The sequence below is a fragment of the Lontra canadensis genome, unplaced genomic scaffold (assembly GCF_010015895.1).
Source record: "Lontra canadensis isolate GAN:19392208 unplaced genomic scaffold, GSC_riverotter_1.0 scaffold57, whole genome shotgun sequence".
In the NCBI taxonomy this organism is placed as follows: domain Eukaryota; kingdom Metazoa; phylum Chordata; class Mammalia; order Carnivora; family Mustelidae; genus Lontra; species Lontra canadensis.
In genome coordinates this window covers 12454072-12471600 of record NW_022631051.1, presented here as the reverse complement: position 1 = coordinate 12471600, position 17529 = coordinate 12454072, and the positions used below count along the sequence as shown (strand labels likewise).

General features: G+C 58.0%; 1 protein-coding gene across 1 annotated transcript; it reads right to left on the bottom strand.

Moving 5' to 3' along the window:
- Positions 1-1126: 1126 nt before the first annotated feature.
- On the bottom strand, positions 1127-9239 carry LRRC75B (leucine rich repeat containing 75B). The gene is given in 6 exon segments (XM_032876029.1): positions 1127-3201; positions 4627-4742; positions 6070-6198; positions 8727-8967; positions 8969-9051; positions 9053-9239. Coding segments are annotated over 6 exon segments (1263 nt in total). The 5' UTR covers positions 9221-9239; the 3' UTR covers positions 1127-2675.
- Positions 9240-17529: the final 8290 nt, after the last annotated feature.

Genomic DNA, 17529 nt, shown 5'->3' with positions numbered 1-17529 from the left:
TCCCTGTGTCAGCTCCTTACCTGTAAGTGTGAAGAGAATTCAAGGAGTGTGAAGCCATCAGAACAGTACCTGGCCCATGGAAAGGCTACAGGAACGCTCTCTCTAAATAAAGGGCTTCAGCTCTGCCTAGTCCTGAGGGTCTGGGCCCCTGCCATTCCCAGCCAGGGAGCCCAGGGTGGAGGCCCCGGGGATGCTGAAGAGGGCCTGCCCTGTGCCTCCCTTTCACCATGCAGCAGGCACTTTCCAGACCTTGTCATGCTCTCTCCATCAAGATAAGGGGGGGGCTTGGTTCACCTAGTTCCCAAGATGAAGGAACAGGCCCCAAGAGGACACCACCGTGGGTGACAGGACTGCGACCAGCAGAGCCTAACTGCCTCTAAGACTGGGCCTGGGGCAGGCCCATCTGCTGCCTCTAGGGTCTGGAACTCAGGCTGGAGCCCACCTGGCGGGGGCTCTCTGCCCACCAACCTTCATGGCACAAGCCCCCTCCTCCTGGAGTGTCCCTGCCTGTAGTGTAGCCGGTGGCCATGAGGCCCTGACGGCAGGGCCCATGAAGGGGCTGTGGACACCTGCCTGGCAACAAGGCCAACCCTCTTCTCTTGAGCTGGTTTATGCTCGAGCTCAGCTATTGCATCGCGTGCCTCCGTCTGAGAGGCGGGGAGATTGAGACCAGCTGCCGCCGCCTGAATTCTCCCAGAGCTCGCCTGGTGACACCCTGCTCAGGTCGTCACACCATTCTGGCAGGAGTCTCTCCCAGCAGCGACGTTGCAGGTTTGTGGGCTGGACTGGGGCCAATGGTGGGCAGGGAGCAAGGGGAGCAGGAGGGCGGCGTGGGGAACAGAGAGCTTGGCGTCTCTCCAGCAAGGAATCACAGGAGAACACGGCTGCTTGCCTGTGACGGACTTATCAGCCTGCCCAGTACAAAGCTGGCTTCTCCATCTTTCTCCTCTCCGCTGGCCCCTCTCACCTCCCATTCCTTTTTGCCTTGTTCTGGGGAGCCTGAGCCCCTTGTTCTGGAGTGAGGGCACCAGAGACACTTGTGTGGCTCCCAAGCCGATGGGCAGGCCTATGTTTTTAAAACAAGGAGGACTGAGAGGGCCCCAGGATGGAGGGCTGAGAGCTGGACGGGACGATGGAGAGCCAGCCCTATTTAACACAGAGGGGAAAAGGAGAGCCCCAAGGCCGGGAGAGAGAAGCCCTGGCCAGGGCCCAACAGCAAGTCAGAAGCAGAGCTGGGCTGAACCTAGTGTTTTCACACCCTTCCCACCACCTCCAGATAGGGGTTCCTCCAAAAGCAGCCAGGCTGGCAGGGGCCTATCCTCGGGGTGGGCGGGTAGCAACAGAAGGCGCTTTCTTCTTCCCCACGTCTTGCCTGGTCCTAGGACAGAGCACCGTGCCGTCCTCACCCTTCTTGGCCATCACATTTCTGGCCCAAGAGGCTGTTGTATATCTGGCCGACCTAGAATCCGTGCTGAATCATGGTCCCCCCATGGGCGCAACTGTGGAGGAAGGTCAGTTGGTGGGCTGGGTATGCAGGCCCAGGGAGGAGCCCCACCTTCTCTTTGGCCTGGGGCCCCTCTCTCCCCTCATCAGGTCTCTCCTCATCTGTGAGGATCCCCACTGCCTCAGACCTGACCTGGCTCTGCATGGGAGACTTGGGCCGCTGGCTTCCCCGCTCTGGGACTCAGTTTCCCCCAGGACCTCTTTAAATTTCTTCCTTGTCTTTGCCCTGCCCAACTCCTAGCTGGGCTGTACTCCAGCCCTCCACACAACACTGGGGGCGGGGTGGGGCAACCATGGCTTTAGGCTCTGATCTGGAGCCTGCCCTGATGGATTTTGGGGGGAGGGAAGATAGCCTCCTGCTGGGAACAGCTACCCCTGGGGCAACCCTAGGAACACTCCACCCCCTATCTCTTGCTCCTGGTTGGGCCCACCTCCACCTCCTGCGCGCTTTCTTGGGGTCTACCAGAGGGAAGGACTGTGCACATGGGCCTTCAGGCCCTGGAGGGAACACACAAACTCTTTGTCTCTGGTCTCAGGTATCTTCTAACCCCACAGAGTTACCCACTAGGTACAGGGAGCCTTGTGGGTTGGTACTAGGGGTGGTGGGCAGCACGCAACCTGCGGGGGATGAACCTTGCCTCCTATCAGTGTAGTCTTGTCCTCAGCCCCGGGGGTCCTGGGCTCAGGCACAAGATTACTGTGGGGCTCTATTCTGAGCTTTGCCCCTCTGTGGCCTCCCCACTTGCTCCTCTCCAGGCCCCACACAGATGTGATGGTCAGGTCCCTGGCGGCCTCCTCTAACTCCCCAGCCCACAGATGGACCCAACCCCACACCTGGGTGTCTGCCCAGGGAGCACCTGGAGGAAGTCAGTGTGAGCTCGGTCCCTCTCTTTCAGGTGACACTTTGGCCACCCCTTCTCCCAACTCCAAAAGCATGGCTGGCACTAAGTGGCCCTGAGGTCCACGGTGCAGAAAGGCTGAGGCAGAAGAGGGCATCACCATTTACTGCAGGATGGGCCCAGCAGGTGCTGGGTGCTCCCTGCTGAGAGAAGCCTGACACTCCATCCCAGGCCGAGCACATACGCTGGATCCCTGGAGGCCTGGAGGGCCTCCATCGCCCCCATCCCCCGTGCCTAGGAGCATTGGCCTTCTGGTGGGAGATGGATGGTGGGTCACCTCGTGCAGCAGGCCTGGGGCTCAGACCCTGGCCCAGTGGCTGCAGAACCCCAGGTGGAGGCAGCAGAGCTGGCCCCAGACACGCCACCCTCAGGCTCAAGGTCCAGGCCCTCGTAGATGGTGGGGAGTGAGGTGCGCTGGCTGAGCCGCCGGCGCAGGCCAACCAGCAGGGGCTGGGGCAAGGAGGCCACGTCCACGTTGTTGCCCAGGTCCACCCAGGCCAGCGCGGGGAACTTGGCAGAGTCCTTGATGGCCTCGGTGAGCTCGCGCGCAGTGGCCCTTGTCAGCCTGTTGCCGTTGAGCAGGAGCTGGGTGAGGTGGGGCAGTGACCAGAGGCTGGGCAGCAGCAGGCGCAAGAGCTCATCACTCAGCCCCGTGAAGCTCAGGTCCAGCACCGTAAGACCGGCTCCCTGGCTTCGCAGGTAGCGGGTAATGTGTTGCACGTCCCGTGCGGATAGTGGGATCCCCGAGAGGTTCACGGTCTCCCCTGCCAGCTGAGTCATCTGGAGACTGTTCTTGAGGCTGTGGGAAGGTGGCAGGCAAGGATGGATTGAGCAAGGGTCCACGGCCCAGGCAAGTCCCCACTGGCTGCAGAGAGTGACCCGTTGGGGCAGCCCACCAGGTGGTAGGGGGACTGGGCCCTGCAGTCAGGCGGCACTGGGATCAAACCGCTACTTCCTACGTGGGTGGCCATGGGCAATTCTTGGAACCTCTCTGAGCCTCAGTTTCTCCTTTGGTGAAAAGGGGACCTGGCTGTTGTGAGGAACAAACGTCCACATGTTAAGCTTCCCTAATCCGTTATTATTACAAAAGCCTACTGCGTGCCTGGGTCACCACATGTGTTACATCTAGAGTAAGAACAATGATCCCATTCTGCAGAGGGGCGAATGACGCTCAGAGAGGTGACGGGACTCTTCCATGGTCACATACCACTAGGAGGGAAGCCAAGTCTTCAAAATGAGGGTCTCTGACTCCGGAGCCCACACCTTTTTTCCCACGCCTCCTCTAAGGTTGATCCTTTGTGGGTAAAGATAGATGTTCCTATGAGGGTGACAGGCTATCAGGCTAGTCCCCCCGGCTTTGGGGACTAGAGGAGGACAGGTCCAGAGTAGCAAGAAGGGAGGTGTTGGTAGGTGAAGGGCCCCTGTGTTCTAAGCTGGAAAGGAAGTTTAGAGACCGAGAAGGGTCCCCCCTAACTCTGGAACCCCCTCTGGGTCTCTCTTGTCATTTGAACATGGCCTACTATGCAGGGAGGCAGTGGGACCAACTCCAGTGCCCTCACTCAGCATGGCAGGGAACAACCCCATGGGCTCTGGGCTCGTCATGAGCCATCAGGCTCGAAGTATGAGGAAGCAAGCAAGGGAGAGCACTGGGGCTGCGGTTCTGGGTCCCTGGACCTGGGTGTCTGCAGGCAGTCCTTAGGCTGCATCTGGCCATGGAGCTGTGATGGAGTGACTGGGAGGGGGACCCACAGCAGAGCAAGTTCTCAGGATGGCTATGGAGGCCTTCACTTCAGGCAGCCTGGCAAAGGCTTTTCAAAGAGCTGTAGGAAAATCAGGGTCAGGTGTGGCCTTGGGCAAGCCACCTTGCCTCTCCCAACCTCAGTTTCCTTTCCTGCGAAATAGGCATCATGAGCCAGAATCCGTCCCCCTCACAGCCTGTTGAGAGGATCCAGCGGATGTCTGCTGAAGTCACCTTGGCCCTGGGGTCGGGGCCAGGCCCTGTGACAAGCCAGGGATTGAGGGGCAAGTGAACGGCAGGAGGCAGGTCACACAGAGGGTTGCAGCTAGGCTTGGGAAACATTCCAGAGCTTCGATGCAGACAAGGGTGAGGGGCTCACTGGGGACAGGCTCAGGGCCCCGCTGCCTGCTGAGCTGCCTCTCCTGGTTGGCCTAGAAAGGGACCCTAAGGGGCCACAAGGTAGGGCTGTGGCTGGGCTCCCCTTACCAGCTCTGAGTCTTCCTCCGGGGCAGGCTGGACCCTCGCTGCCGCTTGGAGTGAGGGGTGAGGTGGTAGATGAGCTGGCGGCAGATCTTATCTGAGGATTTCCAGAGCTCATAGTCCTGTCGGGGGGCAGTGTTGTCAGGGTGAGGCTGAGCCCCATCCCTCCCCCCTCATGGGCCTTGGGGATCCAAGTGTGTGCCCCAGCACATGACTCATCATGGATCGCTGAGCTGCCCACTAGCCTCCCCCGCCCACCCCCGACCCTGGCTGTAGCCTGGCCCAGAGCCAGGGGAGGCTGCCCGCTGGTAACTGGACAGGCTGGTCCGAGGCCCGCAGTGCCAGGCGGGAGGAAGCCCAGACAATGGGCCCTTGTTCCCTGTCCTCAGGCCCAAGGCCAGTGTCTCGGGCTATCAGCCGGCTCCCTGCCCACCCTCAGCGCTCCCCGGGGGACTTGTCACCAGGGGAGGCAGGACCGGGCCCCTCCAGGGAGCCCTGCTTCACTGACGCCACCCTCAGGGAATGGGAACCAGCCAGGTCAGCACGCTCTTCTTCCTCTCACTCTCCAAGCCTGCCTGTGGGGCCTGGGTCTGGGCTGCCAGGGCTGGGAGGGTTCATGGTTAAGGTACCACCACTTGGATCTCTCCTGGGCTGAGGTGGGCCCTCGTAGAGATCTAGCTCGGAGGACAAACAGGGATGCTCTGTTTTCCTGGAGCTGGCACTGAGCACACTCCGCTATCCAGCACTTTCTTCATCCCGTTCCTCTGTCAATAGTGTGTACGCACAGCAGCAAGCCCTGCCCGTCGCCATGTGGCTCTTGGCTAGCCTCAGAACCCCTGGGGACCGCTGTGTATAGATGCAGGGGTCTGGAGCTGGCTGTGCCCATAGCAGGCACCCTTGTTTCACACAGAGACTCACTGTGACTGTGGGGTGGTGGCCGTGTCAGGAGCACAGCATGGGAAGGATGCTCATGGGAAGGATGTTGCCGGTGCCCCCAGAGTGGGGTTTGGAGCGGATGTGGTGGTTTGGGAGAAGGGGAATGGAGGCCCCAGGTGTATCCATACAGGATGGGGACATGTGGACAGGGGTTCCAGCCTAAGGTGGCTCTCTTCTGGCCCCAGGAGCTCAGAGGCTGGGAGTTTGTTTCCATCAGATTTGTCAGAACATTCTATGTCCCAGTGTCCCTGTGTGGTGTTCTGTCTGGGTCCCAGGTCCTGGAGCCCAGGAAGCAGGTCTACCCAACACACGACTTTTGGAGAGTAGGAAAGCACAGCTCACGTGTGTTCCTAGTACACTGAACCTGGCCTTAGGTCCCAGTGAGGGACATTAACCTACTTAAGGCCTTGAAGCAAGCCAGATGAGGACGAGGCTCCTAGCCCCCAGCCCTGGGCGCTCCTGGTCCCTGTTAGCTGCGTTGCCCAGTCTGAGGTCCGTGTCTACAGGCCTCACCGTTTTGGGGCACTGCAGGTCCCGGGCCAGGTTCACAAGCAGGTCATGGGAGATGGGGTCCACCAGATTGAGGAAGGCCACATTCCTGTAGAGGATGTCGGTGAGGAGGGTCCCCTCGAGGCCCAGGTCCTGTGAGTGGTGAGGAGAGTTGAGTGAGCGGAGTCAGGCTCTCCTTTCTCCAGGCCCTCATCCAAGCCAGCTCCTCACATCTGTTCCCCTCTCTTGGGCTCCCTCCTTGATGCTTGCTGGAGTCTCTTCCCAGGCGGCAGTGGGCCTGCTGTCCAGGGGCAGTGGGGACCCTTTGGATGAGGAAAGTGTCAGTGCATCGGGCCCTTCAGGGAGGTGCTAAGGAGGTTCTAAAACCCTTAGACTATTTTCCCTGGAGGGGAAACATGGTACTGTGCCACCTGCCACCTCTGGGGTTGGGCTTATCTGGAGGGTTCTTTGGGGGCTTCTCTGATAACCCCCCAGTGCCGCTGTCCTACAGCATTCCTTCAGGACCCTTTGCCTCTCTTCCACCTATTCCCAAGGTCTCCGAGTTCTGGCCGCCATCTGTTTGCTGACAGGTGCAGGCCCCATTGTGGGGGACGGACCTCTCTCTCCGTTCAGATGTCCGAAAGGCAGCTCAGACTGGGCGTGTTCACCTCCTGCCTTGAAGCTGGCCTTGCCTCCTGTGCCCCAGCTCAGTAAAGGGCATCACCATTCCCACCATCCCAGCAGGAGCCCAGAACCACCCTGCACTCTTCCCTCACCCTTCTCTGCCCAGCTCTCCCTCCCTACTGCTCAAGGAGTTTCAGGCCTTTCTACCTAACAGCCTCCTCCTGGGCCTGTTGCCTCCCAACAGCCACCTAGTTCCAACCCTTGGGCTGCCAGAGCCAGCTCCAGGAAACACATACCTAAGCTCGACCCTTAACCCCTTTGGTGGAGACCAAATGCTCTCGTATAACACTAGAGACTCAGGCACAGCCTGGCCTTCCCACCCTCCCCAGCCCCCCAGTCTCTTTTTCTGGCCTCCATGTCTCCTACCCCTCACAGACACCTCACCACTGGGCCTCTGGCCTGACCTGGCCTCCCTGCCTTCAGTCCTTCAGACTTCCCATAGGCCTGGTCTGGCACTGAACACCCTTTTAGAGTAATTCTGACAAGCTGATGGGACAGGTGCAGCCAGGAGGGGCCTCCAGACCCCTGGGTCCTCCCCAAGCCAGAGAGTGAGACCCTCTGTGCGTAAACCCCCTGTGCACAGGAAGATAGGCCAGGTGGGAAGGCCCAAGGACCATAACTGCAGAGTCCCCACGGCTTGTGGGGCTGGACAGCCCCCTCTTTCGATGGGAATCCTGACCTCTGAGACATGAGGGGGCAACATAGCTGGTTTCCCGGCTTTAAAAAAATGTCCTGCTGGCGCCTTGGGCTCCAGATACCATCACAAAGATCTGTACCTCTGGATGGTCTAGCTGGTTGGGTGCTGCTTTGCTGTTTGCATTTTAAAACACCATTCAAGTTACAAATGCCAGCTAGGGAGGATCTAGAAGAGAGGTCTAGCTGGTGAGCCCAAGCTGACCCATACAGGGCCCCAGTCCCACAGCCAGCCTTCTGCTGGTCTGGACAGCTCCTCTTAAAGGGCCAGCCCCACCTTTCCAGCCCAGTGAGCCTAGATAAAGGAAACTCAGTGCAGCAAGGGGTGGGGCTGGGAGACTAGAGGTTGAGCTCTGGCTTCGCTGCCCCTTAATTTTCTTGGTGGCCATAGGCTTGCCACTGTTCTCCAAGCCTCAGTTTCCCTTCTCTAATCATCTACCTGCAGGCCAAACACCCGCATGGCTGATTTCAGATTCCAGGATGGGGCATATTGGGGCAGCAGCTGCTGTGGGGGATGGGGACATGGCCAGAGAGGAAAGTGGCTTGCCCAGTGTTGATGCTGGGACCAGAACCCATGTCTCCTAGGGCACCCCAGGCTGGCTCAGGTACCCGGTGTGTGTGGGACCAGAGGTGCACCCCCCCACCCCCACCCAAGTCCAGATGTGCTGTTGTGATGTACAGATGCCAGTGTATGTACTCAATGGGCGTGACCTGCCTATCAGGAGGACGGGTGGTGTGAGTTGTAGCTGCCATAATGTCACGATGAGATGGCACCGGCTGACCAGCTGGGCTGTCACTTTCTGGGGTCCTCTCTCCAGGGTGCTGTGCAGTGAGTGCCTCCCTTCACCCTGGAGGAGCCAGGAGCTGTCCTCTTCCCCTTGCCCCTCAGTACAAGACGTGTTCCCCTCCCTCCACTCCCTTGCTGCTCCTCCCAGCCCTACTCTTCTCCTGCCAAGGCCTGAATTTGGGTTCTTAGCTCCAGGCTTGGGGCTCCCTCAACACACACAACTGACCTCTCCAACCCCGGAGAAGTGGACTGCAGTCACGATCCCCGTCTCCACACTCACAGCCCCCAGCCCACCTCCGCAGCCCCGCCGGCCTCCACCCCAGCCCATTGCTTTCTGTGCCTCGCCCTCTCGCCCAGACAAGACCCTTCAGCCGGTCGCACCCTTCCCTTCGGAACCCTCCCGGCCCGCGCACGCAGTCTGGGGCCAGCCCTGTCTCCCGCGCCCCGGGCCAGCTCCGCAGCACCTCCCGGCCCCTCCCCGGCCTCCAGCCCCGGGCCGGCCCGCTCCTTCTCTCGCCTGGCGCAGGAGGCGCAGTAGCTGCCGGGCGCGCTCGGGCCGCCGCTCACGGAGCATGGACTGGATCTCGCGGAGCCAGCGCACCCGGCGCTCAAAGGGCGCGGGCCCGCACCCCGCCGCCGCCCCGGCTTCCGAGCCCGCCTCGGGTCCTGTCCGCCGGCCCAGCCGCGCCCCCATGGCCGCGGAGCTGCCGGCGCGGAGCTGGAGGGAGTCCCAGCCGTCTGCGCACCGCCCCCGGCCGGGGCTGCAGCGGGTGGGGAGCTCGGGATCTGGTGGTGCGCGCCCGGGCGGGGCCGCAGCAATGGAAGGGAGCGGGGGGGGGGGGCGGTTCCTGCTGGGCGCCCCCGCCCCCGAGCTCCCAAACACTCGGTTCGGGAGGTCTCGCTAGGGCCCGCGCTGGAATGGGCGCCAGAGCTATGTCGCCAGGGCCCGGAGCGGTTGGGGGAGGCGCTGAGTCGGGGCCGGACGAGGTGGCGCTTGGCCATGGCCTCCATGCTGACTGTGGAACAGTCGCTTTGGTGGTGCAAAGAGCACTGGACTCGGAGTCAGGGCGGGCTGTGTGGGGATTCCGTTGCCAGACTTAGGCAGTACCATCAGCTGCCTTCAGGAATTTCCCCGGCAGTGGGCGATTGTAGTAACTGACCTGTCCAGCATAGATGTTCCTGCTTGACAAATATTTACTACCCCTCCCTGCCTGGCTGGGGGCAACTGTGGGCAGGCTAGGTGATGCGGGCTCCCTGTGACCCAGGCCTGGGAGATTGGGGGAATGAAGAGTGCTGGTTAACCCGGAGGGCTAACTCTGCGTGGGCTGGCAGGGGGTCAGTTGCACCTGCCCCAGGCTTGGGTCTCCCAGCTTGACAGGGGTGCGGAGGCAGTGTGAGGAGGGGGGTCCTGGCTCCTCCAGGGATCATGTTTGAGCTAGGGACCTACCCAGCTCTAGGAGCCTTCTTGGGGGCGTACTCTCCCCTACTGGCCCCCCAATTCTGGGCCCTCACATTCCCTGGGTAGGGGACATTTGAGGTTCCAGACCCCCAAATCCCACAGCAAAGAGGGTGTGTCCAGCCCAAGAGGACAGGTGCAGGAGGGGTGAGCACAGACAGGGTATGTGGGCAGTGAGGTGTGGCCATCTGAGGGCACATGGTAGGTGAGGGCAAACTCAGTTCCTCTTTTGGGTTAAGTATTGCCGTCCAGGAGCGTGTCTGGGGACAAGGTGCCAGGTTCTGTGGTTCCTCGGGGCTGAGCCTCTGGTACAAGACAGAGAACAGCTTAGTGTCCTTGTCACTTGACTGTCCACTGAACCCCGACCCCTGTTGTTGCTTGTTTGGACGCCCCTGTTGGGACTGCTCCTGGGGCCTTTCTATCCTGGGCCCCCTTCTCCCCTGCCATCTGCCAGCTGGACCCAGCAGCCTCCACTACCCCCCTCTGTAGTCAGCATTGTCCTGGGGCCACCTTGGCACCACAGGTTTCCTTCCTGGCAAACCCGCATGACCGCTTGGCCTGCCTTCCTCCAGGGCCCAGGCGCTGTTGCTGACCTGACGTGGTGGTGACGGGACCAGAGACTTAAGCAGCAGCCACTTGCCCCAGGGACCTCTGAGACCCCGGTCCAGAGCTGACAGCCTGGTAAGAAACCCCTCCCTTTCCTCTACATCCTCAGGGCTGGACCCAGAGCTGGGATGTCTCCCAAATTCTGACCACATCCTTCCAGAGGCCGAGCCAGGCCTGGACATTGTCCCCTCAAACATGAGAAAGCTGAGGTGGGGGTGTGGGGGGGTGGGGAGGGAGGGGGCAACCCAGCCAGTGACAGGTGGGGGTGCTCAGAGTTGGAGTCCTGTGGAAAGCAGAGAACTGCCCCCAGCCCCACCTCTGAGGTCCCACCCCACTCTCTGTGTTCTTGGCTGAGAGATTCCTGGAGGACATTTTCCCAGAAAAAGAGGGAGGTGGCGTCTGGGCCTGGATCCCTGGATGGGCCTCCTTCTGCCTCCTTTGGGGGTGGTTAGGTTGAGTTGGCTCTTAGGGAGTGTTTCTGGACTAAACTGAATTGGGCAGGAGGCCCCCGAGACAGAGCTGTGCCCTCAGGCGTGGGGGGGGGCAGCATTTCCCCTTACTAATCTCCATGTATATTTAAGTAAAGGCCTCTCTCCCTGGAATTGCCTTACTCAGTAGGTCTCTGTTTGTGGAGACCCCATTGAGTGGGTGGGTCAGGGGTGGGGGGCGGGTGTGTGCTCTGATCACCCTCCCAGCCGCTAGGGCTGATATGGAGGTCCCTGGGGCAACCAGTGAGGCGTGAAGTTGGGGAGCCAGACACTCAGGTGGGAAGGACACAGCTGGACCCCAGGCCTTCCTGGGGGCATCCTGGGCCCCAAGTGGGGCCTGCGTGGAGACAAGGAGCAGCACCAGTCACATCTTTGGCTTCCCACACCCTTGCCCACTCCACGTGGTGGCCCCGCTGGAGTAACAGGGAGCCATGGTCCGGATGATCCAGTAGAAGGGGAGAAGTGATGTGGCTGGAACTGGACCTGCCTCAGGCTTTGGGCCTCTCCTCCATCTGCTCAGCGGGAGAGTCTAAGCCCTGGTACCTGCAAGTTTATGGTACTTTAGCAAGTAGCCAGGTGACAACAAGCCTTCTGGCAGCAATGTCAAAGAAGGATGAAGGATGGTTTGGGAACTCACTAGGAAGAAAGAAGCAGACAAACCCTCGATGGAAACAGTTTCTCTTGGAGCTGGCTCTATAGGCAAGTGTTGTAAGCCTGCTGCGGGGCCAGGAATCCCCATGGTGGAGGGAGGGGGACAAAGGTAGAGGCTCAGGACTGATCAGAATCCTCTGTACCTGTCCTTTTTAGGGTATATGAACATAGGCAAAGTAGGTGGCTGTTACTAGTTTTCTGTGGCTGTTGGAACAAATGATCACAAACTTGGTGGCCTAAAGCAACAAACATATTCCCTCACAGTTCTGGAGACTAGAAGTCGGAAATCAAGGGGTTGGCAGGGGCTGCAGTGCCCCTGAGGGCTCTAGGGAAGAATCTTCCTTTGCTTTTTCCTAGCTTCTGGCAGTGACTGGCATCCTTGGCATTCCTTGGTGTCCATCTCCATCACTGCCACCTGGGCCTCTGTTGTCACCTGGTTATCTTACCTGTGCCTGTGTGTCTCTCCTAAAATGGACTTCCTTATTTATTTATTTTTTAAGATTTATTCATTTAGGGTGGCCTGGGTGGCTCAGTCAGTTAAGCTCCTTCAGCTTAGCTGCCTTTGGCTAAGGTCATGATCCCAGGGTCCTGGGATTGAACCCCGAATCGGGCTCCCTGCTCAGCGGGGATCCTGCTTCTTCCTCTCCCGCTCCCCCTGCTTGTGCTCTCTCTCTCTCTCAAATAAATAAATAAATCTCTTTCTCTTATTTTATTTTATAAGATTTTATTTACTTATTTGAGAGAGAGAGAGAATGAGAGAGAGAAAGCATGAGTGGAGAAAAGTCAGCAGGAGAAGCAGACTCCCTGTTGAGCAGGGAGTCCGATGTGGGACTCGATCCTGAGACTCAAGGATCATGACCTGAGCCGAAGGCAGTTGCTCAACCAACTGAGCCACCCAGGTGCCCCTCTCTCTCTTTTTTAAAAGATTTTATTTATTTATTTGAGAGAGAGTGAGAGAGAGAGGAGGGAGACACAGAGGGAGAGGGAGAGAGAGTCTCAAGCAGACTCGCCAGAGCCCAGAACCCAGCTGGCCTGATGCCACGATCTGGAGCTCACCACCCAGATAAAACTAGGAGTTGGATGCTTAACCACCTGCACCACCCAGGTGCCCCTCTTCGTGTGGCTCCCCCCCCTTTTTTTTTTTTTTTTAAGATTTTATTTATTTATTTGACAGAGATCACAAGTAGGCAGAGAGGCAGGCAGAGAGAGAGGAGGAAGCAGGCTCCCCGCTGAGCAGAGAGCCCGATGCGGGGCTCGATCCCAGGACCCTGGGATCATGACCTGAGCCGAAGGCAGAGGCTTTAACCCACTGAGCCACCCAGGCGCCCCAGCTCCCCCCCTTTTTTAAAGATTTTATTTACTCATTTGAGAGAGAGGGCTACTGGAGCATGAGCAGGAAGGAACAGGGTGGAGGGTCAGAGGGAGATGATGTAAGAAAGACGATGTTAGGGTTCAGAGCCAACGGAAGAAAGAATTCTTGAGACATCTTTGGTGCTAAAAGGTGGTGTTATTAAAACACAGGGATAGGACCCGTGGGTAGAAAGAGCTGTACTGGGGTCATGAGGAGTGGCCCATTATAGACTTTCAAGTTGGGAGGGGGTGAGGGGGAACCTAAGTCTTTAAGGAATTTTGGAAGCAAAGTTTCCAGGACCTTGAGGGGGGCTGGCTATTGATGGGAAAAGGTCATTTATTAACCTTAGTTTGAATAGACTCATAGACCCTTCAGAAGTGTATCCGTGGGCCATATGCTTCGGGGATGATTGCCAAAACATATCTTGGGGGGTTTAGAGCTAAAGGAATTTTTGAAAAGAACTTTTGTGCGTTAAAGTAGACTTATAGGATCCTGGTGGTGGGGTTGGGGGGTGGTGAGGGTAGGACTGCTTTTTGCCCTTAGCGAAGTATTAACATTGAGGCAGTTGAGTCCCTAGAGGAATGTCACTCTGCCTGTTTCAAGGACTTGTCAATGGGCTACAGGTTGTAAGGAAATGTAATAATTTTTCTTCTGCCTTTGTTTCCCATATCAGGAGAGGGACCCCAGGGTCATGACCTGAGCCGAAGGCAGATGCTTAACCCACTGAGCCACCCAGGTGCCCGCCCCCTTTTTTAAAGTAATCTCTGTACCCATCTAGTAATCTCTACACCCATCGTGGGGCTTGCCACTTAACCAAATGAACCACCCAGGCGCCCTATTCTTACAAGAACACTGGTTATCCTATTTAGGACCCACGCTAACGACACCTCAAAGACTATTTCTAGACAAGGTCACATTCAGAGCTCCCAGATGGTAATGAATTTGGGGGGATGCTGTTCTGTTTACTGTGGTAGCGGTAGCTTCCACAAACTTAAGTTTCCTCACCTGTAACATGGGGAAAATAGGATGCCTGTCCAACATTTTATTGTAGGATTAGCCACAACAAAGAAAGAGTCCAGCACACAGTGGTGTTTTCACAGATTGATTTTCTATGGCTTTGTATTGAGTCCGCCCAGATGCCCCACAGCCTTCACTGGCCCACTCAGTGACGACCATTGGGCCCTGTGGATACTGAGGAGCCTAAGATACGGGAAGTCAAACTAACAGCTACCCCACAGGGTGGGGAGGGGTGTTGGGGGCCCTTACAGGAGTTGAGGGAGACACCTGACCAGGAGGTAGGGGAGGACTCCTGGAGGAAGGGGGAGGACTTCTGGAGGAGGTTGTGTTGGGTCCATGGTCAAAGGAGCAAGACTGATACAAAGCGAAGATCAAGCAAAGCTTTATTTCGCGCCAAGGATCGAGAATCAAACTGACGGGCCAGGGCCATCTCTTGCAAAGAGGCGACCCCTCTTGTCTTTACAGACTAGCTTTTAAGGGCAAAGGCCATGTAGTTGGGCCTGGCTACATACAGGTGACCAATGAGATTGTAACACAGAGAAAGCTGCACAGTCCTGCTAGGTCACACCTAAGTGACCAATTGAATTACAATTTACTCTATAGTAGATATTTGAACCAGCCTATCACCTTGGTCAGAATTGGTGCCCAAAGGGCACCCAAAGGGTGGGGCCCATACTCCTTGGTAGCTAGGGAGACAGTATGCGCCCCCCACCGATTGGATACCTCCACCTGGCCTGACCCACCCTTGTATTTGGACTTTGTTACGTGCGACTGGTTTCCGGGACTTGTTTTTAAGTAGGTCCCTGAGGGCGGGGCCAGGGTCAAGATGGAGCTGCTCTGGCTAAACAGGCCCTTACAGTTGCATCTAGGCTGGGGTCTGAAGGAAGAGTGCCAGCTTGAAGTCCCAGCTGAGAGCCTGGGATGAACCTCCCAGAGGAAGGGGTGGGGCCCTAGCAAAGCAGGAATTTATCTAGAGAGCAAAGGAGGCTTTGAAGCATTTTTAGGGAGAGAGGAAGTGCTCAGATATGCGGGCTCAGCGGGGTCTATGGTAGGGAAACAGTGGCTGTGGACCCGGAGGAGGAGTTACCTGGGGAGGGGGCCTGGGGCCGGGAGTGGCCAGGAGGGTAGTGAGGTTGGGGATGGGTCCTGAGGCTAGGCTGGGTGGGGGGAGGTATAGGGAGTGTTGTTCCTTAGCTCAGGTTTAGGCAGGCATGCTGACCTGAGGCCTCTGAAACAGCAGCCCGCAAAATGTTGCAAGCAAGATTCAGAGAGTCACTGAGTTCAGCTTGAAGCGAAGCAGGAGGCCGAGGAATGCGGTGGGGGGGGGTGGGGGCAAGGGATGCAGAGGGCCAACAAGGCGTGCAAGGAAAGTGTTGGGTGGTTTTGGCATTAGGAGTAACACGGGCCCACCTACCCCTGGCGGAGGGTCTGGGGTGGGGGCCGGAGAGGCGTGGATGGACAGGCTCCAGTCAGTGACGCCCCATGACGCCTCTCCAGGACCAGATCAAGCCTGGCCCTGGGATGGGGGCTGGGGTGGGAGAGGCTCAGCCTTGCTCTTCCACCCATTGGAGCTCCCAGACCCACAGATAATTACTAGGTGATATGATAAATGCTACCTGCACGGGGTGCCGGGGATGGAGAGGGCAGGGCAGCCGGGAGGAGGGGGCACTTTTTGCCTCTTAGCCTGAGTCGTTCGTTCATCAGGCAAGGACAGAGAGAACCACAGGCCTGGGCGTGGGAACCATGCAGGTAGGGGGCGCTAAGCCACCCAACAATTATTTTACTTTATTTTTTCAAAGATTTTATTTATTTATTGGAGAGAGAGAGAGAGAGCGAGCATCAACAGTGGGGGTTTGAGCAGGGAGGAGCAGAGGGAGAGAGAGAAGCAGACACCCCTCTGAGCAGGGAATTGGGCTATGGTGGGACTCGATCCTGGCATCCCAGGATCACAACCTGAGCCAAAGGCAGACACTTAACTGACTGAACCACCTAGGCGCCCCCAATTATTTTAATGATTTCTGCTCCCCAGACAGAAAGCTGAGGGCAAGAAGAGACCCTGGGCCTTGGGTGGCAGGGTTGCCTTTGAACCTAGGGACCCTAGAGCACATGCCCTTGGCTATGCTGCTCTCCTGCCTCTGGGTTTGGGAGTTGGGCTTGGCCTACCAGGTGCCAGACTGGCCGAGCCGCCAGACATTCCCACATATTAATGTGCTGACATCTGTGGAGGCCCACACATTGGCAGGGCTCCAGCCTACATCCCTACATCAAAGGTAGGTGTTGAAATGCTGAACATGCCGATGGGGTCAGGGGGTGTCAGCCAGGCTCTAGGGGCTCTGCCTCCTGGCTACCACTGGGCAACACCAGCCTCTTTACTGAGCTGTCGTCCTTCCATCCCGTCAGTGTGGTCCGCGTGGCTGTGAGAGGCTTTGGCTGGGTGGCAACAGGGTCCGGGCTGGGCCCTGGTCCTCTGCTTGTGGCTTCAGTGGGCAGGAAGTGAGGTCAGGCCCACCTGCAGCATGCCGACTCTCACAACCGCAGAAGCCTTCCAAGAAGGCAGACTGGGGCTTGACCTTGGGAAGAACTTGCCGACCAATCGCAGTCTTGCCGTCTTTGAAGATACTGAGGTCCCCGTCAGGGAAGGTATGCAAGCTAACCTTTCTGGGGTGTTGGAGATAGGATACCAGAGACCAAACATTTAAGACTCTGTGATCTTAAAGTTGACTAAGATGCTATGATGTTGGGCATCAAAGTCACTCCTGTTCGGCCAGTTTACCAAATGTCTCCTTGGTGTGGATACCAGGGGACACTAAAGGTCTGGGGTAACATCAGGTTTCCAGGTTCCCAGTGGGCCCTGAGATCCTGTCCCAGGTTCTGGAGGGACCGGACCTCCCGCCTGGCTCAGGCTCACGCACGGTGAGTCTCCTGACTGCATTTTGGGAGGTGGTGTCTCTATCTACCAGGGGTGGCTCAACCAGGGCCTGAGGCCCACCTGGCACTTCCTGAGGCTCAGGCCCAGCCCCTCCCAGGACCTGACAGCAGGGTGGGGCGCGGCGGAAGCTGCAGTGAGGTTCTACTTTCAGGAAGTGGTTTACAGGGAGTTCCCCTTTCCATGGGTCACTCACTGTCCTATCTTGCAGCCTTGGGTAAGATTCTTTCCCTCCCAGGTTGTGGTTTCCCTTGAGCATACTTCTTGCCCCAGCAATGCCTTGTTTTCGAGACACAATGCTGGGGCAAACCCAAGACCGTCAGAACAGAAAGGGCCTTGGAGGCCACCTTCGTTCCTCATTTCTCAGAGGAGATGGACCAGGTGCCCAGGCCCCCGGGCCCTTCTGTCTGACCAAGGGCCATAGGGCTAGGCTGCTGATGCCTGCACAAGTAGGGGTGATTAGGAGATAAAAAGCATCAGGATGCTGGGGTGGCACCCCTCATGCTGCCTTGGCAGTTATCCCTGGCTGGAGGCCAGTCTCGCCCAAGAAACTCTTCAGGGAACAAGGACACGGAGAGCCCATCTCGGCAGTCCACAGCCCTCCACACTCCCTTCTTCCTACAGGTGTTATCCTCTGGTCATCCACCAGGGTCTTAATGTGTGAGCTGGGGTTAATGGGTTACCCAGCCCAGGTGATATATTCACCAGCTTTCTGGGCCTCTCAAAGTCCAGACCCATTGGCCTGGCCTTCAGGGTCTGAGCTCAGCCACTTCCCTTATTAGCATTGACACCTCAGGGCTCAGGAAGGGCCCAGGGAGGTCAAGA